Raw genomic sequence first — 22,288 nt, 5'->3', positions numbered from 1 at the left:
TATGGATTCTGAAGTTTAACTTTGCAGGTTACCTGAGTGCTAAGAAAATACAGTGTGACTGGTGAAGGTATGGTTAGAATTTGAGAGTTTAGGTAATCATCCTGTTAAACAGGAGCAAATGAGAAAACTAGTTCTGTAGTTGGAATTCTAGCACTACTAAATCTTTAGTAGAATGTTTTTCATTCTGGTTCACTCATTCTATTTGTTAAATGTAGGCTAAAGAAGGAGCCAGCCTTGCAGCCATTGAGATATCGAAACTGAAGACCGAGGTTGATGATTTGGAGAGAGCGTTGCGTCAGACAAAGGCCTTCCAGGCAGAAACTGAGAGAGAGATTGCATCATACCAGAACGAGCTTGCTGGATTAAGGTGTGTGTGTGTGTTAAATTTAACAAGTAGTGGATGTGGCTTTTGTTTAGAATTCTTCAGTGGACTTCAGAACATGATATGAAACAGAAACAGAAATAAAATTATGTCTAATTTACCAGAAGGTAGGCTAAGAATGTTTCTATTATGTGTTAAGTCAACTTTCATACCGTTGTCTTTGTTCACTGTTATCTTTGTCCTTTTATGTAGTGGTCTCTGTGTGAACGTAAAATTTCGAACAGTCTTAATTGAATCTTTTCTGTCCTGTTGGTGTGTAGGGTATACAGGTTGAGAATCTCATTTCTGTGCTTAATATCATATTCTCTTCTCAGTAAGAGTAACTGTTAATTTGACTGAACGTTTTTCCCCAGATCTCTCTCTAAAAATTTCTGAGATGTTGCGTATTTAGCCAATTACAATGTTGAAAATTAACTTCATTTCACGTTTCGGCAATATTTTTGCAGATTCAGGGGTTCACTTCAGCACTTTCCACAACTCCTATCATCTATGATAAATGAATACTACACCCATTGGGCCTAATCTTGTGAACACCTTCCGAGGTCTGCAGGTTGCTCTTTGCATCTAAGAAGGCAATAGGCATTTTAAAGTGGTGCTCAGTGGAGACGCCTCAAGATTTGATCATCTCAGACTGCTGTTCTAATTAGAGCTTGTAAATTAAGACAGATTCTAACTAAACATGTACAGATGATTGGAAGTGAGAAAGCAGTTGTTTTTAGTTCAGTGGTGGTAATTTTGGTTGGTAGACAGTATCGTAGTGTCTTATTGCATTTTATTGTTTGTAGTGAAATTTCTGTGATTAAGATCTCCTTCAGATAATACCTGTTTTATACTAGAAGTTTGGGGAAAGAGTGTAGATCAAAAGGTCAGTCCCACATTTATCTTTGCGAATATGAACAAGCAAGCATGAAATCTCATTCGAACTAGTAGACTTGACCAGTGGACAGCATGAATAGTCTTTTTTCAAACGTTGAAAGCACGTGTTAAATTGAATTCAGAAAGATTTAAATTGCTTTTATGCCCTTTGTGATACTGCTTGTATATGACAGCGTTTTCTGAACTTGTAGTATGTTTATTTATTTCATAAAGTATTTTGAGTCCAGGGTATGCCTCTTCAAACTTGCGTACTTGAAATAAGTTAGACTATCTTGAGCAGCACTCTGTACTGCTACATCCTAGAGCTGCTTTGCTGCCCAACCTTATTCTTCAGGTAGTTCAAGTACGTATGCTGCATTAGCAGATTTTCATATCCTTGCAGTTGATAAGCTGCTCTGATCTCCAAGCCAGCAAGGCATACCTGAGGTTATCATGTTTGAGGCTGTGTTTTCCAAGTTTTTTGTTAGCAAACATCTTTAAACCGAAGTATGTACTGCAAACGTTCATATAATGCTCCATATTTGCATATATCTGTGATTAGAAAATACCATTATTTGTTTCAAAACCACCAGTGAGCACAGCTTTGTTCTTCTCATTGACTTGTAGGTACTAGATTATCCTTTAACAGCTAATTTAATATTTTATGTTCAGAATGGAAAAAAACCTCCTCCTCTCAGAGTCCCAGGCACTGCAAAGTCAATATGAGATCACAGTTGCTGAGAAGGACCAACAGATTGCAGAACTACAGAAGCTGCAACCAGACGTGATTGTTAAGAAATCAGTCTCCATTGGGAGCAGTTACCCAGTCAAGGTAAAGAAATAAATTGTAGCAGGAGGCATGAATCTGTTTTGATCAGTTAGTTGTTTTAAAATAGCAGACTGCTTCCCAAATGAGAACTGTACAGTATATTATACTGCAGGAGGGGAGATGAAAAGTATATTATATGTATTTCAATACTACACTGGGGTTAAACCAGCAAGTTACAACTACTCCTAGCAAACGAGTTGCAATAACTAAGAACAGTGTGATACACTTTTAAATGGAGTCTGATATCTTAATATTGATAACTTGATTTAAACAAAGAAGAATTGTGAGTTTCTCATGTGTTGATAAAATAACAGAGAGAACTCACTGTCGTGATCTATTTTAGTGGTCAAAAATGTGAAAAGAACCTTCATAAAGAAATGAAATAGTAGTGAAACAAAAGGTGAAGAACTGTCAAGAATCTATAGCTGTTACTGATACTTGACCAAAAGGCAGTCACAGTTTGTTGTGGTTAAATGGTAAGGTAACGGTATTTGCTTGTTACTGAGTTACTTGCATTAGTAGGTTACTTAAGTAATCTTGTAATTTACTATCATAGGTTAGTTAAATCCAGAATGTAATATGGGGAGGTTCAAGACATGGTTCAAACTGTATGAATGAGCAGGAACATGCAAATACTCAACAGCAGACCTTGTGCTGCCGAATTCAGACACGTATGTTGGAAAGGAAAAAAGAAAGAACTGATGCAATTTACAGGATTCTCAGTTAGTTCTGTCAAATCAAGAAAAGGACAGGGAAGTTTCAGACAGCTGAAGGAAGAATTACTTCTAAGTCGCTGAGATGAAACATGTTATGTCCATGATCAGGAATATTAATTAATTCCGTCGTCTTGTGCCAATTTCATATGTATCACGTGTCTCTTATTGTTCACACCGTTCTAACAGTGTCCTTGCATGTTCCTGTAGCATACTTGTTCAAAGAGAATAGGATGCCCTACTGTCACTTGTAGGGTGCCAACAGTGTGTTGTTGGCCGTCAAGTCCAACGTTAATTGACTTTGATCAGCTGCCGAGCAGCCTGTAGTACAGCTGACTTCTACCTGTCTCTCTCTCAGTAGGTAGTGCCAAATTGGCTTTGTCTTCCCCAGCCACTAATTACCACATGAAGCATAACATCATAATTTCTTGAGACATGGACTCCCTCCCCCCTGCCCAGGTTGCTTTCAAAATTGGTTGACTGATTCAAATATTAATGGGAGAACAGATGGACAAACAAGATGACTTTCATATTTCTCATTTTTAGAAAACTAATCTAAATTAAATGAATTGTTTGGATGCTGAAGAAATGGTAGGAGAAGCAACACAGAAAACAGTTCTTGACCAAATCATTTGTAATGCATTTCACCTCAGCTGCTACACAGTTTTGCCTTGCAATATAAAAAAAATTTCAAAGGAAGGAGGTGAAAAGCATGATACGGAAAAACTTTTAAGAAGAAAAGTAGGAAAAGATTGAAGATTGTTTGCAATAGGAAAGAAATAGGAGATACAAAAATGCCTAATGGTAGTGAAGGGTATAAATAGGTGAACTGAGAATCTGCATTCTCCCTTCTTGTAAACCCAGAATAAGCAACATTTGCTGACAAATGCAAAACTAAGAAAAGGGTATGCTCTTTCAGGTAACGTTAATGTTTTTTTCAACTATATCATTGCTACAATCTGTTACCAAGCACAAGATTTTTTTAACAGAATTCAAAAAGGAATTGGAAAGTCACATTGATAGCAACCATTTTCAGTATTTGTATTCTTGATGCTAACAAATCTTTTAAACTTCATTTTGCAGAGCCTAAATCAGTCTTTTAATTATTGAAGATTAGAATAGGACCTAATTGAGAGGGAGAGGGGAGAGATGTGCCTAATGGAAGCATTCTTACATGTCTCCTGGAGCAGCTGGAGCTGGCTTCCGCCAGGAACAAAAATACCCGATTTAGAAAGACCGCAGCTGAGACCCAGTCTGGCAATTGCCATCTACTTTTGTAGATGATCACTAAAGGTTCAAGGAAAATGTTATTTCAAAATACTATTCTTATTTGCCTTTTGTGTTCCAAGAGTGGCAGGGGCAGATTACGTTCCTTTTAATTTCATTAAAAACATTTTATTTGGTCAAGTTTATGGTTGTCATTTGCTGTTCATCTTTTGTGATTAAAATCATGAATAAAAGGTAATGAACAATAATGTCTCCTGGGTTATGGAATAGTTTATTTTATATATATATTATAAATTTAAATATTAATATTATTAAATTTGCAATATATAATGTGTAAACTATATATATACTTCTGTTGAAGTATCTAAGTTGAAAACACTATGTAGTTGGATTTTTATACAAGTAAAATCTAATGTAAATGTGTGATTAGCTCCTGAAAAGAGCTCCTGAAAAAGAAATCATTATTTAGTCCAAATGTATATTTAGTGTTGAAATTGTATATAATTGTTTACAAAACTTTTGCACCATTGACTCTGACTATATTAATACTTTTTTTTAAGATTTTAGAAACTGCCTCTCTTGCTGGAAGTGCAGACGTTCCTGAGGAAATCAAACATATTTTAGCTGAGAGGAATCAGCTTCAAAATGAACTGCAACGTTGTCTTCAGGAGATCCACCAGAAGGATCTTCATTTTCAGCAGATTAATTCGAAGGTAATTTAAAAGAGCATCCTAAATGGTTCATGTAAATCTGAACTGCTATCAACATACCAGTGTTTCTCACTACTAAATTGATGATATGTTTTATATTTCAAATTTACAGTGCTTTAAAGCTTAGGTTCTTCAAAACAACTCTATTAGCTCAGCCTAGAAACTGCAAACAAAATTTCAGTAATCTCTCTCTGCTGCAGCTTTTGTGACTAGTCATTTGACTGAGGAGAGATTTATTTGAATCTGCATTCTAAAGAGATTGATGGGGCACTGCTGAAGTTCTACTCAAAGTAAAATATTTTTCGTTATAGACAGAAACAGATGTCTTCCTTAGCTGGAACAAGATCTTAACTTCTCAAAGCGAATTTTAAATGCCTCAGAAATGTTTCTTTACAATTTCTTGATGAATCATTTTGTGGCTGTAAAGATGGTAAATATATATGTTCAGTTTTGTTCACAAAAGTTTGTAAACATTCTTGGAAATAATTCCCTTAACGCTTACCTCTGTCTTTGTAGCCTGGTATTCAAAGCAAACTGGGTTTATGTGACCTTTCAGCTGTCGTGTTTTTCTGTCATTGTGTCTGTTCTCCCTGCTTCACCCAGCGTTTTTTAAACCTAATAATAATTTCAACCAAATTCTGAAAAAAGGCATAGAAATCACAAGCTCCTACAAGCGAAGATGAGTGTCTAGGTAAAAGGAGGAGACTGAAATTACTTCTCTTTTTGAAAAGACAAAAACTCAGTTGCTGTACATTAATTGACTGCCTGATGAATACGTGTATATTGTCAAGCTTGCTCGGCTATACAATTTGTCCTGAAGTAGCAGCCACATATACTGTGTTTTGCCACGTGGTGAGGTCATAGGAAACACGAGGAGGAAGGCATGGGAGAAAACCTGGAGTTTCTGCTTTGGAGATGTTGATGACAGAGGAAATAAATAACCAGGTTTTGTTATTTCTGCTGTTCATTAAACGACTAGTTGAATCCTACCAAACTGTGACCTTGCCAAAAAGTTGATGTACTTTCTGAAAAGACTATTCAGTCATTGAGATGAGAATTCTCAGTTCTGTGGTAATTTCCTGGAGGAGATAATTTCTGAAATGTGTTTATTTAAACATTGATTTATTCCAGGTTGTGCAGTCAGCAGAAGAGAATGCCATCTTGTCTGCCCAGCTGAAGACTGTGTCTCAGACTCTGAGGGATAACCAGCTTCGTTACACCGATTTGCAAAATCGTTATTTAAGACTGGAGAGGGAGTATCAGACGATGCAAGTGACATCCTTCCAAAGCACTGTTCAGGTAAAATGGGTATATGGAAATATCATGTGTTAAAGTTTAACGTTTAAAAGCTATTAAACGTTTTTAAGTTTTAAAGTTTTTTTTCTTCTGTGCTCATGTGTTTGATAGTTTTCCTGTGCTGAACATGAAGTAAATGGTTTTTATTAGTACTGATACTTTTGCTTTTGCCCGCGAAGTGCTTGCAAGGATTATAATTGTCTGTATTGCTCCAAAGCTATTTTTACTTGACTTTTCAATTAAGGTAGCTGTTCACAGATGCTTTTGTCCTTCTGAAGTGTCTTCTTTTTTGAATTGGCCTACAGTTAGCAGAGATAATTTAATCTTCACTAATAATTAGATTATTAGGGAGTTAGTGATTTTTTTCACAGCAGTTGTGAATCATTTTGCAAGGTGTTTGAGTAATATTTTCAGAAGTGAGATCTGTACACCCTGTTCAGCATTTCTGTATCGTTTGTAATCTCTCATATACTTCTATAATCTTTTTCCTTTGTGATATCTTTATTTTTAAAAAGTCTTATGCTGCATTGCTCATTCAGTAATGATCCATTAATGCAAGACCCTAACGTACTATAGAGATTCATATATAAAACAACCCCTATTTTTCCAGAAAGGGAAATAAAAACAAACAAGAAGAACTATATGAACTGAAAAAGAAATGAATCCCTACTCCTACCTCACAGATCAGTCAAATTCCACATATGTCACTGTTTGATTGGAAAGCATGGGGCTGCTTGAGCACAGTTCCCAGTGTTTTCCCACCGCCTAAACCTCACTAGCTCTGAATTTAGACTTTGCTAATGGGCATACGTTAAGCTTTATGTCAGGCATAGATTATCTGAGAGACGATGGAAGGGAGATTGCAGGTTCCTAACGTCATCTCTTCTTCACGGGCATGAAGCCATCGTTCCCAAACAATTAATTACTACCACCCCTGCTGCTGATCCCAGCTTGCTCATGGCTTGTTCTTTTCCTACAGCAGGTCCCAGAATTTCTGCCCTGATGATGCTGTGCGTGTTACACCATATAGCAGGGACCTAGGCAGCTATAGCTGCAATGACTAGTCCAGACAATTAAAGGGTATCATGAGGACTCAAAATATCGTGGGGGAATTCTGTGCCTGGAATGAAGTCCATAAATGCAAGATAAAGAACACAGTACTGCGCAGAACATCTTAGCTACCTTTGTGTGAGCTGGCATGTGTATATGGCACAGTGTGACATCACACACAGTTTGTCTTAGATTTTGTTAGCAGAATAACTGCATTACCTGTGAAACTATGGTCAGTGTTATATTAGTGTAGGCACGTTTCTTTCACTTCAGGTAACTCAGTAGCATACCTGTACCCTTCAAGTCCTGCAACATAAACAGGCAGTGTTCTTCATCAGCTTTCCATTAGAAAACAGATTTGGAAAATTGCAACTCCGGAAATTAAACAATTAAATGGCACAATCGTCATTTGTTCTACTGCTCTGTGGTGCTTATGGCTTCTTTAATTAAAACAGAAGATTTTTTTAACTAGAAAAATGGTGTCTGGCTTTTTTCCCCTTTAATATTTTCCAGGATGAAGCTAGAGCAGAAGTTCCCCCAGGAGCACCGCAGGAAAGATCTGCAGTTATTGTTGAGATAGACAATATGGAGCTAAATGAACTCAGAAAAAGGTCAGGACTGAGAGCATGTGTTAGCAATATCGTTTTCCTGACAGTTGTGTTTTAAGAGCAAAAGTAATACTTTTCCATCTCTCTTAAGGTATTTTGGGGGAAAAATGAGAGAAGTGGATTTGTAGTGGATTAAATGAATCTAGTCATATTTGTGAATTATTATTATTTGGTGATATTTAGAGTCTGTTTTTGTAAAGAGATATGCCTATAGGTGACTTTATTTTAATATCTAATCTAAAGCCTCTCATTATGAATTTTTTATATCAAAAAATCTTTTTGATATTAAAAAAATGAAAAAGGAATTTGCTCTTTCATTACTTAAAATATTGACTTGTTATTTCTGTTTTATCATAGGCTTGCAGAGACTGAGCAACAATATGATTCAGTGCAGCAGGCTCTCTCACAGCTGACAGAAACACTGTCAGAAGAGAAGAGGAGAAGAGAAGCTGCAGAAGAGGCTCTTGGACTCTCTGAGGAGCAAAGTAACAGGTAAATATTCTTGGAAGATGTATTTTTTCCTTAAAAACTCTATGGCAGTTAGACTGCTACATTAAACCCTCCCATGGATATGAAATAACTTGCACGTCCAGAGAGCTTAAGCCATCTTTCCCTTCCTCTTCCACTTCCGCTTGGACGAACGTACGATGAGATTTTCTGAGGTACTGTGGCTGTTCTAAATGCAGCGTGCTACAAAATTGAGTGTCAGATTTTTTTTTTTATTTGCCTTTTTTTTTAAGTGAGACTACTGATAGGAAAAGGTGTTAGCTTTCTGAGGCAAATAATAGAACCCGTTTGTGAGTACATGCAGGAATGAAACTGTACTCCTGCATGTGTGACGATGTTGAAAAGCTAGAGCAAAGTCTATGCATCAAGAATATATTAAGTTTTGTGATTTTTTTTTTTAATTTATTTTTAATTTCTTGTTTCTGATGTCGAACTCAGTAGTCAGTGATATTTTTTTAACAAGTTAGTAGAAATTAGTAGATTTAAAATGTGTTTATCCATCTGCCTAAATAAAATCTCCACCGCTATAGTGATCTGAAAATCAGTATTTAATGAGCTAGAGATGATGGGGGTTATTCTGAATAAATGAAGCATCTTGAGAGTAGATTTAAAAAAAGAAACTGAAAAAGACCTGGCAGCATAATCCAAGTCTTACTGCTTTTTGTGAGGACTCTCCCCCAGTAATTTAAGTATGCAAAATAATGTTTGTAATGGTAATTTGATACTTTTTAAAGGTAGATAACTCAGTACTCTGTACCCTTTTCATTTTTCTCTAGATTTGAAGTAAGTAGTTACAGGTCTGTACCTACAGAGTACACTGTTCAGATGGAATCTGAGGAGGAAAGGGAAGCCTTAATTATCAATCCTAGTGAACATGTTATCGTGCGAAAGGTAAGTAAATAAGAAGCTTTTAAAAATCCTGACTTATAAGCTATTGGAAAGTGGTATGCGTATTGTATACCACTAGTTGCGGATTGGACCGAAGATAGCACATATCATAAAGTCCTTCATGTTGGTCCTTCCTTTTCCCCATCTTCCCTCAGCCTTACCTGTGTCTCTTTGAACTGTCATTCATACTTGGGGCACTGATTTCTCTTCCTGGTTACTGGGAGTCATTAATTTTTGGCTTGTCCTTTTTGTATGTAAACACTGGTATGAATCAGCTACTTGTATGAATCTGCCTTGTGTCCGCTCATGAAAATCTGAGCGTGAAGTATTATTTTATAGTGCTAGATATCACGGGGTGGGAATGCCATAAAGAGGTTCATTCAAGAGAAGACTTAGGGGGGAATCTTACCAATGTATATGAGTATCTGAAGGAAGGATGTAAAGAGGATGGGGCCAGACTCTTTTCAGTCGTGCCCGGTGATAGGACAAGAGGCAGCGGGCACAAACTGAAACACAGGAAGTTCGATCTGAACATGAGGAAAAAGTTCTTTACTGTGAGGGTGACTGAGCACTGGAACAGGTTGCCCAGAGAGGTGGAGGAGTCTCCTTCCCTGGAGATATTTAAATACCCACCTGGACGCGACCCTCGGCAATGTGCTCTAGAGGACCCTGCTTGAGCAGGGAGGTTGGACTAGATGATCTCCGGAGGTCCCTTCCAACCTTGGCCGTTCTGTGATTCAAATTAGCATACTAAGTACGGAAAACATGTCCTTGATTTCTTTTAGTTTGCGGTTGTAGTTGGTGAGTCAAATACACGTAGCTATAAACAACCATGCCACATAACACCTTACTTATGTTCCTATTAAAATGTGAGTTACCATATTATATACTGCACACGTGAATGTCAGGTAAAATGTATATGAATGTAATTTTTCTTCCACATCTCTAGTATGCGTGTACAATTACATAATACACAAATATCTTATATTTTATATTCTCTTTTCCCCCACTTTTATGAATATTGTTTTCTTTTAACTTTAAATCATTGTGCTAATGACCTGTGCTGTGGCATCCATTACTGCATCTCAGCTAGGAGGTTTACAGCGCTCCCAAAACTCTAGATTACAGCAGAGCTACCTCTTACCTGTCCTCATGATTATTTATTTGATGTTTTTTGTTCCCTCACCAGATGAAAGGAGGAGCCCTTTCCTTCAGAAGATGGCTTCGAGGGCGAAGTCTTTACTGTTCTAAGCTGCTGACTTCCAGAGCAAAATCCCGCTATTTGTTCCTTACATACCTAGTGACATTACATATTATTGTTTTACTGTGCCTCACTGGCATTCTCTAAATACACTGCATTTTCTGGGTAAATTATTTTCCTATAGGTAATGGTGTGCCAATTCAAGACGGTAGAATTATCACATGCTGCTGTTAAGCTATGCACTGGACACAGTTGTATATATTCCTGTTATACTCTGTGAGTCTTGAGCTTCTTATAAGAAATTTGTGTATATCACAGATGCTCCAAAGGTGACTTGAATTGCTCTTTAACAGTGGAATATTATATTTGCTAAGGAGAAAATATTCCCCTCTGTTTGCCCTATAAAGGAACTGCTGCATACAAGAAAATTTAATGTTGTCTGTGAGTACATAATGATTGATTACTACTGAATGGGTTGTAAATGGTATCTTTTCTATATAAAATTTATTTTAAGAGTTAAACTATAAATTTTAAAGGAATATTCAGCTATTACTGTTTATTGGCTTCTTGATTATAACAAGAAGTTTTACAGAGTGCAATAAAGGAAGAAGAACTGGATTTTTGATGGGTTTTCTTTCAACTGAAAATAAAAAGTTTAAGAAGTGAATGTTCTTCTGTGGCTATGTGAAGTGCAAGTTCTTGCAGTTTGCAGTGCTGACAAGGTGCACGGCTATGTATATGTTAATGAGAAAAGCCAATGATCAAGCTTCAGTAAAGAAACAAAATTGAGATGACATGAATAAATGTCTTAAACTTCTTATATTCCTAAACTATTGTTTCAAACTGCACTTTCTGTAACTTTTCTTATGGTTTTTATTTTATTTATAATAGCTACTTCTTGTAGTTTTGGTAGGTTTAGTTACTGCCTATCTTTGGGGAAAACCGTTACACGACTGCTCAACACACAACATTCAAGCTTATAAAGATATAACCTTACATGTTGTGCATGTCTAGGTTGCAAGATACCTTCTTAATATAAATGAATACAGGGTACATTTTCAACTCAGAGGTCATAAGAACCAGAGGATTTGCTTTCAGTTTCTGTAGACACCTAATGGAGCATTAGTTCTCTGAAACTGCACAACTATTTGATTCCAAAAATAGCTTACTTGTGAATACTGTGGTGACTGGAGCTAGAATGCCGTTTCTACACCCTGTACTTGTTGAATAATCGGTAGTCTTGTTCTTCCATCATGATTTCGCTCTTTACCCGTTATCTCTTATAAAGCAGGCCTATTCTCAGCAATGAAGGAACGTTTTTTTCATGAAAATGTAAATTGGCTAATATTAGCTGGCACTTTTTCTGGGATCTGAACAGTCTTTTAATATAACATTCCACACTGCGTTGTTAATGACTAGGGATATATTTTTTTATATGCTGCTCTAATCTATCAAATCAGTTTTACTATTTTCTTGACTGCAGTCACCTCTATGCTTTTTCACGTTGTTGCACCAGTAATGTTCTTACCCCCTTTTTGTTGCTTTGAAGTTTACAAAATGTATTTATTAGCTATAGTATGTTGTTCACACCATATAAGATAAGTGAGATTGCTTTTAAGTACCACCTGAATTGAATGTTGGTGTACTGAGCCCCTGAAACAGTGACACAAGTTGTGTTTTTAATATTTTATTTAGGAGAGTTCAGATTAAAGTTTCGGAGAAAGCCAACAAATAAACTAGTGGAGGTCATATGTTGTGTTATACTTAAATGTTTATCTGATTGGAAAGTCACTAAAAAGGAAGAGGAGGAAATACTGCGATTCATATAAATAAGAGACAGATTAGTTTTTCAGATGATCAGTGTAAAAAGAATCAACTAATATTTTTGTATTTCCTCTAAAGCTCACAGCAATGCAAACACCTAAGGGAATGCTGGCCAATAAGTCCTATCTAGTACAATTTAGAGTTAATTAGGGATTCCTTTTCCAGCCTTCTGAATCTTGCACCTTACTGTGATGTTTTCATGTATGGAACTTCCGGGTTTATACCTGGGAATATTGACCTAGCTATAACTAAAAAAATCAAACTAAAATCTCTGCTTTTTTTTTTTCTTCCAGAATGCAACGTCAAGTACTCCCTAATTCTTTTCTTATCTGAGAGAATGGTTACTCGATGTGTATGTTTCGGTGCAATGAAAGCTGTGTCCTAATGAATAGCGCATGTAGCACCTCATGAGAACAAAACTTAATTTAGTGTATGACTTTTGCTACACCGAGGATTCAGGGTCAGGCTCAGCCTTTTGTATTATATAATAGTCCTCATTTTTAACTTTTCTCGGTTCTTTGCTCTTACACTCCTTATTGAAAACCAATATTCTTAAAGTACTATATTTATTCAGAATTGTTTCTCACGATGTAGAACTTCGAAATTTATGGCACTGTAACAGATTTGGTTTTCTGTCCTCAGAAATACAATGTGAGGACTATATTTATTGAGTATGGAAATGAAAGAAGTCTAGCAGTTTCACTGATGGGCAAATACAAGGAATAGATGGAACGGTTTGAGTGGATGTTAATGAAGTGAATTATCTGCTTAAGGTCCAGGATTTCTTGTGTATGAGATCTGCTGCACAGTCATATAACGTGGGAAAGAGGGACTGATTGGCCCTTGACATTTGCAAAGTTTAACATTTACTCAATTGTGTCTGATGTTCTGCATCATTTGCTTTTGTCACGTGGAATGGGGAAATATTGCCAGCCTCTGTTACCATTCTAGATAGGTCCTGTAAGCTTGCTCCTTTTGAGTGTCAGTATTTCTCTTTTCAGTATTTTGCTCTTCAGTATTTCTTAGTCTAGTAAAGGTCTGGATTGCTATATAAATCCAATATATTCCTATATAATTGATATCTTTCAGCTGGAAAATAGTTGTTGCTCATCTCTTCTGAATGACTTATTGCTGATTCAGTCCCTATTTTCAGTTTATAGTGTTGCCCAAATATTAAGATAAGTCAGCTATTTTCAGTCACGCAACCAAATAACCTACAGTTGAAACATGAGTACTGTACATGGTAAGACTTTTCTTTTTGTAATTAGTAACAGCTTATAGATGGCTGTTAAGAGAATGATAATGAGATATTTTTAGCTATTTGTGTTACAACAAAGCAGAATGCTTTCCAGTGACAGCAATGGACCTACAAATCTTTCCAGTCTTACTCATCTAGTGTGAGGGTTTTTTGTCTTCAGGGGAGAAAAAATCCTCTGTCATGAGGCATAGCAAGTTAGTAAGTGGGAAAGGATCCAGAGTTGTTAGAAATTCTGCCCTAATTTATCCAGGCCTTTATACTGTCACTGTGATAAGCACAAGCTGAAAAAAAATGTTTCCAAAAATGGCTCGACACATGTAGATATTCTGTGAACTCCGTTCCAGAAGCTGATATAAATGTAATGGAAGGTGAGATCATTTCATTTACAAAGAGGCTTTTAGAAATCATCACCATTTTCCTGGGTAAGTATTACCCTGAGATTTTTTCATGTTATACTTCATTATTCTAAAGCTTCACTCTACTCAGAACTTGGTCTGAGATCTCCCAGGGATGTATATGCTTTTTTTGCTCTTTCTAAACTGTGGGCTTGGATACTGCTTGCCTCAGCCGTTGAAGTAATTCCAAAGGGACTCCTAACATAAGGTGATTCAGGTTCGTCATCATTGCAGTGAAATGTTGCAGAGCTTTCTCATCACTCAAACGAGTAGTCATGTACAATGAAACCTTCTTAATCTGTCTGAAACCTCGAAGAACTGATGCATGTAAACAGAACAGCTAGTTACGAGCAGCAGCAACAGAAAAAAAGTAATGATGGAGTGCAAGGTGCGCTCTAATTTATTCTGTTGCATCTAGTTTTCTTGCAGCATTTTGTACCAGAAGACGACGTACATCGTATTTTGTAAGAAGAATGCAGTCTTGAAAATGGATGACCCTGTGAATTTCGGGGAGGGGGGGTGGGGTGGGGAGGGATGGGCGTATTTTTGTAGGAAAGGTTTTTGCAAGATTTTAAGGCCTAAATTTTTATTTTTTGATATGTAATTATATTAGAAATAGATGATTCAGGTATCAGTTGTGAATGGTAAAACTACATAAACATAATAATTTGCTAAGCAGTAAATATCTGAAAAAAGACGTCAAAATAGCTGCTATGTGAAAATGATTAAGCCTAAAAATTCAGCAACTTTAAAACATAACATGACTCAATCTAGGAAGTGTTTGGTGGTTTGTTTGTTTTTGGTTTTGGTTTTTTTTTTTTTAAGTAGTACTCTTAATCAGTTAATTTACCTTATGATTGTGTAATAATATGCAAAGGGTTTTTTTTTTTTTAACTTGAACAAATTCAGCCATTGATTTTATTTATTATTTTATTTTAAGTTTCAGTGGCTTCTCTGGAAACTAAGCAATATTAAATTAAATATTAAATGGAACCACTCCCAGCACTCAGAAGTGTAACTTGTAAAAATCAGCTGAGGTTTCCCTTTGAATTTTGTTTCTTTCAGTATGGCTGTGACCTTAGTTTTGCATACAAAGATACATATAAAATACTATTTGTGCATAGATATGAATAGGAGCATTACTTCTCAGCATGTAGGATTAAACATCTTTGTCCTACCCCGGTTTCTTTAGAGCCAAGGAGTGATGTTGAGCCATCAGAGCTTTGTGGGAGAGGTGGAATTCCTCTGCTGTTAAATTCTAGCATCTTACAGAATTTTTGCATTTTTTCTTTTTAAGAACTTAATTTCTTTCAGTTAAGATTTACACTGCGATAGTCAGAAGCTGGATGCAACTCTAATGTTGGATAATGCTGGTAAATGACTTACTGCATTCTACCAGCCTTTTTCCTTAGTGGTTTAGAAGGAAATAACGAACAGTGCATGGAAAAATTGAATGAATGTTCAGAAACACTTGCTACTAGAACTAATAGTTAAACATTCCTAAATTAAACGTGTTAACAGTTCTAGGTGATAAAATGATTCTGTTTCCTTGTGAGAAAACAAATCATCCAGTTACAGGCAGATCAGCAGGACTTAAAATTATTACTCTTATTTCAGTGTCATTTCTGACTTCCATTTCATGTAAAAGTGTTTTGATCAGTTGTTTCATGATGTTGCTTCCTAAAGCGCACAGGAAAGGCCTGAACCACAGGGGCAAGGTAGACAATAACCACTCAGTTGTCTGTTAGGAGAAAATCTTATTTTTAAATCTTCACAGACTTCAGTATTACTGCCACGATCCTCTGAAGAGCGTGAGGGAAAAAACCGCACTCCCCAAATGGGGCAGCATGAGTTGGTTGCAAGAAGGACCCTAATGGCTGTCTGCCACTGCTGAGGGCCTGCCCGCATACGTTGCACTTGCTTAGTGAAGGGAAGGGAAATGCCATCAGCAGTCCAATTCTTTTTTTCATGGTTAGGGATAGGGTGTTTAGGTCCTAAAAGCCTTCCTTACTGAGTGAAGTTGCCAGGGAAGGAAAAAGAAAATGTTTCCCTCCTCTTGACTGCCTAAAGAGGCAATCATACAGCCCTAAAAATAAAAAAGGAATCTGAAACAGGAGTCACAGTGAAATTCAGGCTCTCCCTCCATGGGAGTTCTGCCACCAGTTTCAATGAGTTCAGGACTTGATGTGATATGTTGGCCAACTGATGAAGTTAAGTTGGTTTTGGTCAGTTGTGCCAGCCATGTCTTGTTCTAACATTTCCCAGAATAGCCGCTTTGATAAGCTATTTACCATTTACAAATATGGAATGGATCCTGTAGTGAGCACTTAGCGGAGTAGCTGCCATTTAAAAACACACAACAAACACTTCCCTGAAACCGTGTGTGGACTATTTTTAGTTGTTTGTTTAAGACTGATGACACTCAATTTTGAAAATGCCATTAGGGAGCAAATGTAATGTTTGAAGGAATGAATATTCAGTAATTATTATTGACTGATGCCAAAAGACCTCCTCAGCAATGAAACAAATCCCTCTCCCAAAACAGATAACTTGTCTGACTGTGCTTCAGCTAACTGCAATGAGAACCTGAAGAGGATTTAGGGGAACGGAAGTTGTGGGGGCTTTTTCATTTAATTATTTCTATTATAAATTTTTAGTGGTCTGCAGGACTAGCGTTTTAACTGGTAGATGCATATAATTACTTTACATTTAACAAAGTATCTAGAAGATGATCCAGCCTTGGAAAAGATGGGGTTTCACCTACTGAAGTCCAAGTAGAGATGAGCATGCAATGCCTCCTTTAGCTGAATTTGCCCCTTGGTGACAATGCCAATTAACACAGGATGTCACAAGCCTCCTTGAGGCTACATCAGAGATTTCCCTTTTGAGAATGAAGGCTGAATGTCCTGGTTAATTTGCTTCAGGAAAGACCTGTTCAAGTTGAGATTTATGTGAGTACTTAATATACTTGCAAGATTTCAGCTGTAGCATAGACTTTACTGTTTAGGTTCATTATTTTTAGTAGTTTGCTGTCTAGATGATAGAGAGTCCTGTTCTCTTCCATCCGTTCCTCCCACCTCTCTTACGTAACTGTTTTGCAGCCAAAGTTGTGAGGCAGTATGTGCGATGACGATGAAACCACTGCCCTTGTTTGTGATAATGGTTCTGGGCTTTGCAAAGCTGGGTTTGCGGGAGATGACGCCCCAAGGGCTGTATTTCCATCCATCGTTGGACGTCCTCGACATCAGGTCAGTTGGTGCCAAAGTAATAGTGCTATTTTTATTTTTGGTACTTAGATGTGGCAGTGGTAAAACATCAGTACTACCCTCATCCAGGCAAAACTCTCACCAATCTTTGTAGGAATCTAGCTTGTTAAGAACTGGAGGACTGAGCTGCATGTCTTTAATGCTATGAGGTAAACTGCTCAAGCTTTGCAAAAGGTGTTCTGCAGCTATAAGGTGTTGACTGCAGAGGAACATGAGCCTGTTTTGCTGGTATGAAGATGTCTTACGGGAAAAAACTTATTGAAGAAAATTTTTAAATAAAGAGCAGATTGCGTTGGGGGAGTTGCTGGCTTTTTCAAAAATGTAATAGTGCATATGCAGCTTTCTAATATTGCATGATCCTCCATTGTAAATACTAGCCAATAACTGAAAATCCTAATCCCACAACAATGCATCAGTATCATGCAAATTACACTGATTAGAAAGGTTTTTTTTGTTACTGTTTTGTTTGTGTCTGGTTGTAAAAATCTTTGAACATTTGCACTTTGGATTCCAGGTCCTTTGGCTTGTAGTCCTCCTAATAGCTCTTATTTGCTAGAAAATCATTAATAAAGAGGAAACATAAGATTGGCAGAGCATTGCTAACATGAAGCAACGAATGAATAATTGTGATAAGTTCCTTTTATTGTTCTGTTAGGCGCTGGCAGGGCCCAGTAAGTTTCTCAAAAAAGGTCTGAAACACATCACTCCATCAACTCAGGACTGAAAAGAATAAATGTGCCTTTTCTTGAATTGGGAAAGGGTCTTACTGCTTAATTACTTCTGACAGTTCCTTTATAAGATGCAGGTTTTCATTTTTATCTTATTCCTATCTAAGATTTTAATTTTCTGGGCTGCAGAAATCTTTCCCTCAAGTTCCCCGTGTTCTTTTGAGGAGGTAAATAGGCCTGGTTTGACAGGCGTAAAATAGTAAGCGTTTTATAGAATGCATTTTGAACACCTCTGTGAGTTATTACAGTTAAATGTCAGTTCCTGAAAACATGTCTATTCTTTAACCTCTAAAATTGTGGCTGGCACTGGCTTTTATTCACGATTAGAGCTGGCATGTAATTTTACGCAGTTAAACAGCTCAGTGCCTTATTATTGAATGCGTGGAACTAAAATGTATCCATGGAAAATTAAATATTTCTATGCCGGTTGCTGAATAATATTGTGCCTGATATGTTGGTAGTATTGTTTGGGGGTAATCGTGATAGACTCACTAATGGAAACAAGATAAATTTAATAAAACTGTTTTTAAATAAGCTATTTTTTTTCTTTTAAAAAAATCTCTTTTCCACATAAACTAATGTTTAGTTTTTGCAAAATATTTTTTTTCAGAAACAAGTGTTTTTCATTTTGCCTGTGTTCTAGGCATGTCTTCTAGCAAGGGGAAATCTCGCTATTCAAAAACAATTTAGACATATTTGCCTAGACATATTTGTAGCCAAATACATAAAGTAAATCTGGGGAGCAAAAAAGAGTTTTTATAAAATATCTTTTTTCGGCTATAAGTCATTTGCTTTATATCTTTGTACAATGACAAAGGTCTCAGCTTTTGTCGAGAAAGCATGAATTAACTGATGCCTGCCTTGCCTGGACTCCTACAAGGGCATTAGTTGCACCAAGCGTGAGATAACTTGCTTCATTTTAGAAGCTGCCTTGCACTTCCTAGTGTGAATATGGGAGGAGTTAGTACAGAGTAGGTGGTTATCAGGAAATTTGCATTTTGGTTTGGAGTAAGTGTTTGGCTTTGTGGAGGTATGTTCTGAAATGGCAGTAACAGTAGCACATACAATATTTCACATGAAGTATTAGCCTACAAAATATAGAGCTAATATTAGACCATTATACTTTGCAGGGTGTTATGGTTGGAATGGGTCAAAAAGACAGCTATGTAGGGGATGAAGCGCAGAGTAAAAGAGGAATCTTAACTCTGAAGTATCCCATTGAGCATGGAATCATCACTAACTGGGATGACATGGAAAAGGTAGGTGTTTATTTTTAATGTAATGTTGTTGAAGCATCATCTTAGATAAGACATGCAGTTTGCTATTAACCTTCCTGCAAACCACAGGAGAAATCCTTGAAGAGTTTGTAATTTCAGAATAGGTACAGTATGCTATTACAGAAGCCCAGGCGTTGATCAGGTCTTGGCATTCTACAGCTGTTATTTTTTCAAAAAATATATAAATATGCTTTTTGCTTACCAGGTTTGGCAGTCTGCTAAAAGAATATGGTAATATTTTATGCTTTATACATATTGTAAATCAGTCTTGAAGTTCCAGCTGAGGCAGAGCAATGATAAGTGGCTAAAGTAAAAAATACAGATTGAGATTCATCAGAGTTGAACTGGAAAAATATTAAAGGTGTGTTACTTAGGTCAGGAACAAAAACTGTGAAGATGAGGGGTGATTTTTCACTCGTTACTTCTTGCCTACACAAACGAGGTCGTAAGTGATGCCCATGTCTTGTACTTGTATATGACATTCTCTCAGTGCCCGTTAAAGATGAAAAAATGAGAGAGTTTGGTCTGCTATCCCTATACTTGTTCTTTGAGAGTCTGGAGTGGGATTTTTCCTGACGCATGTTTTTCTCTTGCCAGTTCCAGTTATTATTTAATGTTCTGAGGGTGACAAGGCTTATTTATTCCCTATCAAGCACAATTTTTGGCGCTCTGCCAATATAACACTATCTTTATGAAATATCCATTTAAGGATGTCCCAGACCAGGCACAGGCAGTGAGGTGTGTCCTAACAGACAATGGAGAGACAAAAGCCTTAAGGGCACTATAACACTACAAAGTATCTCTGATGTCCCACATTTCCTGATCTTTGGAGCAAGCATCTGAGTCTGTATGTGGAAGTATTGTACGTCTTCTTTAGAGACAGATTTGCAGTTCCGTCCTTTGTCATCTCCAGGTAGAAGGGTGTGGGGAGAAAAACTTCACAAGCAAATGCTTCTAGTATTTCCTTCTATTTCTGGGGGAAATACCACTGAAAGGAAGACACAGGGCCTGTGTTTTGTGTTCATGCTTGCTGGGGTGAAATGCATATGATTATAACACACATATCTCAAAGTCACGTAGATTAGTTACTGTGTCATGTTCATGAACCCAAATTGATTATTGCAGAGCGTCCCAGATGAACAGACTAAAATTAATACAGAAGCAATGGGAGTTCCTCAGTTTTGTTTGGAAATAAATTGCCCACCTATTCCTCTAGATGGAAGCATCGCATTTGCATTTCATTATTTCACTGCTTCCTGGGAGGATACCTTGCTCTATTCTGCAGAGTAGAAAGTCTGCCACATACTTCCCATTATATTGCTCTTCCTGATAATTATCCTGCTCTCTGCGTTCAGCAAGAATGTATATTTGTAGAAAGGAACAAAAAAGGGTTGAGGGGGAAGCAGTAGGACACTATTTTCAATTCTTCCCTCAGTGGTTGGTCTCTGCATCTAAATATGATACCGAATGTAACACACAACTGTATGTCTCTTTCTGGGTAATGCTCAGTGCTAGAAGAGACTATCCCAAATCTAGGCAGGAAAAGGAATCAGAGAGGTTAAAAAAGTGGCATATGCTTTTCTGTGTTGAGATAGCCTGATGGCTAGATTGATTGTTTTCAGGCCTGGGGTCTCCAAGGAGATTCAGGCGGAGATTTCAGAGGCGGAGATTTCAAGCAGTGCTGTAATTCACTAGTGATTATCAGGTATTATATGAGTTCTTATAGGTTGCTCTTTTTGTCAGTCTGACACTTAAATGGGTGAAGGAACTACTTGTGAAAATGGGTCTGTAGCCCAAACTTACTTTATTCTGACATTTAGCTGGCAAAATGCAGTAGCTGGCAAAAATGCCCCACAACTGAATTGTGCTTAGACTTTTTGCTGAGACTAGGAGTAGAGCAGGACAGAAAGTGAAGGCAGCTTTTAAATAAATAAGCAATGAGCAAGAAAGGGGAGATAAGAGGGAGCAGTGTGAGAGAAAGACAGTAGAAAAGAGGCAAGACTAGAGCAACTTTGCTAACTTTTGCAATTTTGTTGCAAATATAGAAAAAATGTTTTTCTTATGAGCTTTACTGATTCATTCAGTCACAAGATTACATGAAAATCTCAAATTCCATTGCAGTTCTGTAAAACACACGCACACACTTCTAGCTGAGGGAAGTTCTGAAATTCAATTCCTAAAGTTTTGATGCTAAGGGAAAATCTTTTATGCATATATACATATTTTTCCATGATTTTTAAGCCAGTTTCATGATTTTGACCTGAACCATGAATTTCTTTTAAAGGCTTGGAAATAACAGTACTAAAAACACCACAATATAGAAGAAACAAGTTACTGGGCAATGCGCCAAAAACGAGACAAAAGCGTAATAGCGCAGTGCCCAACCATCCACGCATTATAAAAAGAGAGGGTCACCAGAAGATTAGACTTGTGAATTAGTAAGTATGAGTGTGTGTGTGCATGTGTGAGAAAGCGAGAGAGGATGCTGCAGGATGCATAGACGTTCTTGTGCATCGTAAGTAGACTGTGCGGGCAATGAAACGAAGCGTTATTCTTCTCATGTGCTTCAGTTCACAATATTCAAATTTGGACTGCTCTGTTTTCCAGTGGATAATAGTGCAGGGCACTGTACATCACTATTAATTTGTTCACAGCAACTGAACTGATAATGTATGGGAGGGCAAGCATTAGAACGGAGCATTTTCTGGCTCTGATGACTACGTAAATGTTTAATGTAAGTTTTGGAATAATCCTTCCTCAGTAACTTCTCTTTCCTATTGTACCTGCTACTTAAATTTAAATCGTATAACCTACAAAAAAACAACACTGGACATTTTTTTTCTTTCTTTTTTTTTTTTTTTTTGGTGGGATTTAAATTATCATTAGATCAGATCTAATAGTCTGCACAGTGCCTAATCCTGCCTGATGTTGAGAAACACCTGCCAAATGATAAAGGTTTTGGCAGGGTCCTGCTTTATTAGTTCTGCATTGTTCCTCACTGTAGAAAGCTTCAGTAATTTCTAATTATGTGTGCAGTAAGATTTCCTTCTCTCCTTTGCTCACTTCTTTCCTGTCTGAAATTGTAATCTTTTTCATCTGCTTATATCAAATGGGAGATGGCCTCCATCCCAAATCCTAGTTCTGGAAACATCTGATTTTTAGGGGATAGAGAGGTATTTGCTTTTTCAGGGCTGATAATTTTCTTAATGAATAGTTCTATCTGTGGATGGCTGTAGACTTTGGAGGTGCTTCAGTTTAGATAAGATTATTTTTC

General features: G+C 37.0%; 2 protein-coding genes across 8 annotated transcripts in view; both read left to right on the top strand.

Annotated features, from left to right (window-relative positions):
* Positions 1–10,933, top strand: part of LOC104152863 (golgin subfamily B member 1-like) — a 46,562-nt gene extending 35,629 nt beyond the window's left edge. For all 6 annotated transcript variants that reach the window (XM_068945432.1, XM_068945431.1, XM_068945430.1 and 3 more), the window contains 8 exons: positions 216–367; positions 1,910–2,069; positions 4,567–4,719; positions 5,848–6,015; positions 7,576–7,673; positions 8,028–8,162; positions 8,954–9,068; positions 10,255–10,933. In XM_068945432.1, coding sequence (XP_068801533.1) covers positions 216–367; positions 1,910–2,069; positions 4,567–4,719; positions 5,848–6,015; positions 7,576–7,673; positions 8,028–8,162; positions 8,954–9,068; positions 10,255–10,413 — 1,140 coding nt within the window. In that variant the 3' untranslated portion in view covers positions 10,414–10,933. The remainder of the gene's footprint in view (positions 1–215; positions 368–1,909; positions 2,070–4,566; positions 4,720–5,847; positions 6,016–7,575; positions 7,674–8,027; positions 8,163–8,953; positions 9,069–10,254) is intronic.
* A 116-nt stretch (positions 10,934–11,049) lies between these two features.
* The window catches only part of LOC104152862 (actin, alpha skeletal muscle B), a 38,680-nt gene continuing 27,441 nt past the window's right edge, over positions 11,050–22,288 (top strand). The window contains exons 1-3 of one of the 2 annotated variants that reach the window (XR_011141439.1): positions 11,050–12,550; positions 16,845–16,991; positions 18,868–18,996. Coding sequence is in view for 1 of the 2 variants with exons in the window: in XM_009688413.2 (XP_009686708.1) it covers positions 16,863–16,991; positions 18,868–18,996 (258 nt within the window). In the remaining variant the exon portion in view is untranslated. Of the gene's footprint in view, positions 14,208–16,844; positions 16,992–18,867; positions 18,997–22,288 lie in introns of both variants that reach the window. The other variant, XM_009688413.2, reaches the window with a different exon arrangement.

Source organism: Struthio camelus, chromosome 5 (assembly GCF_040807025.1).
Source record: "Struthio camelus isolate bStrCam1 chromosome 5, bStrCam1.hap1, whole genome shotgun sequence".
NCBI classification, from domain to species: Eukaryota; Metazoa; Chordata; class Aves; order Struthioniformes; family Struthionidae; genus Struthio; species Struthio camelus.
This window is presented reverse-complemented; position numbering and strand designations above follow the sequence as displayed.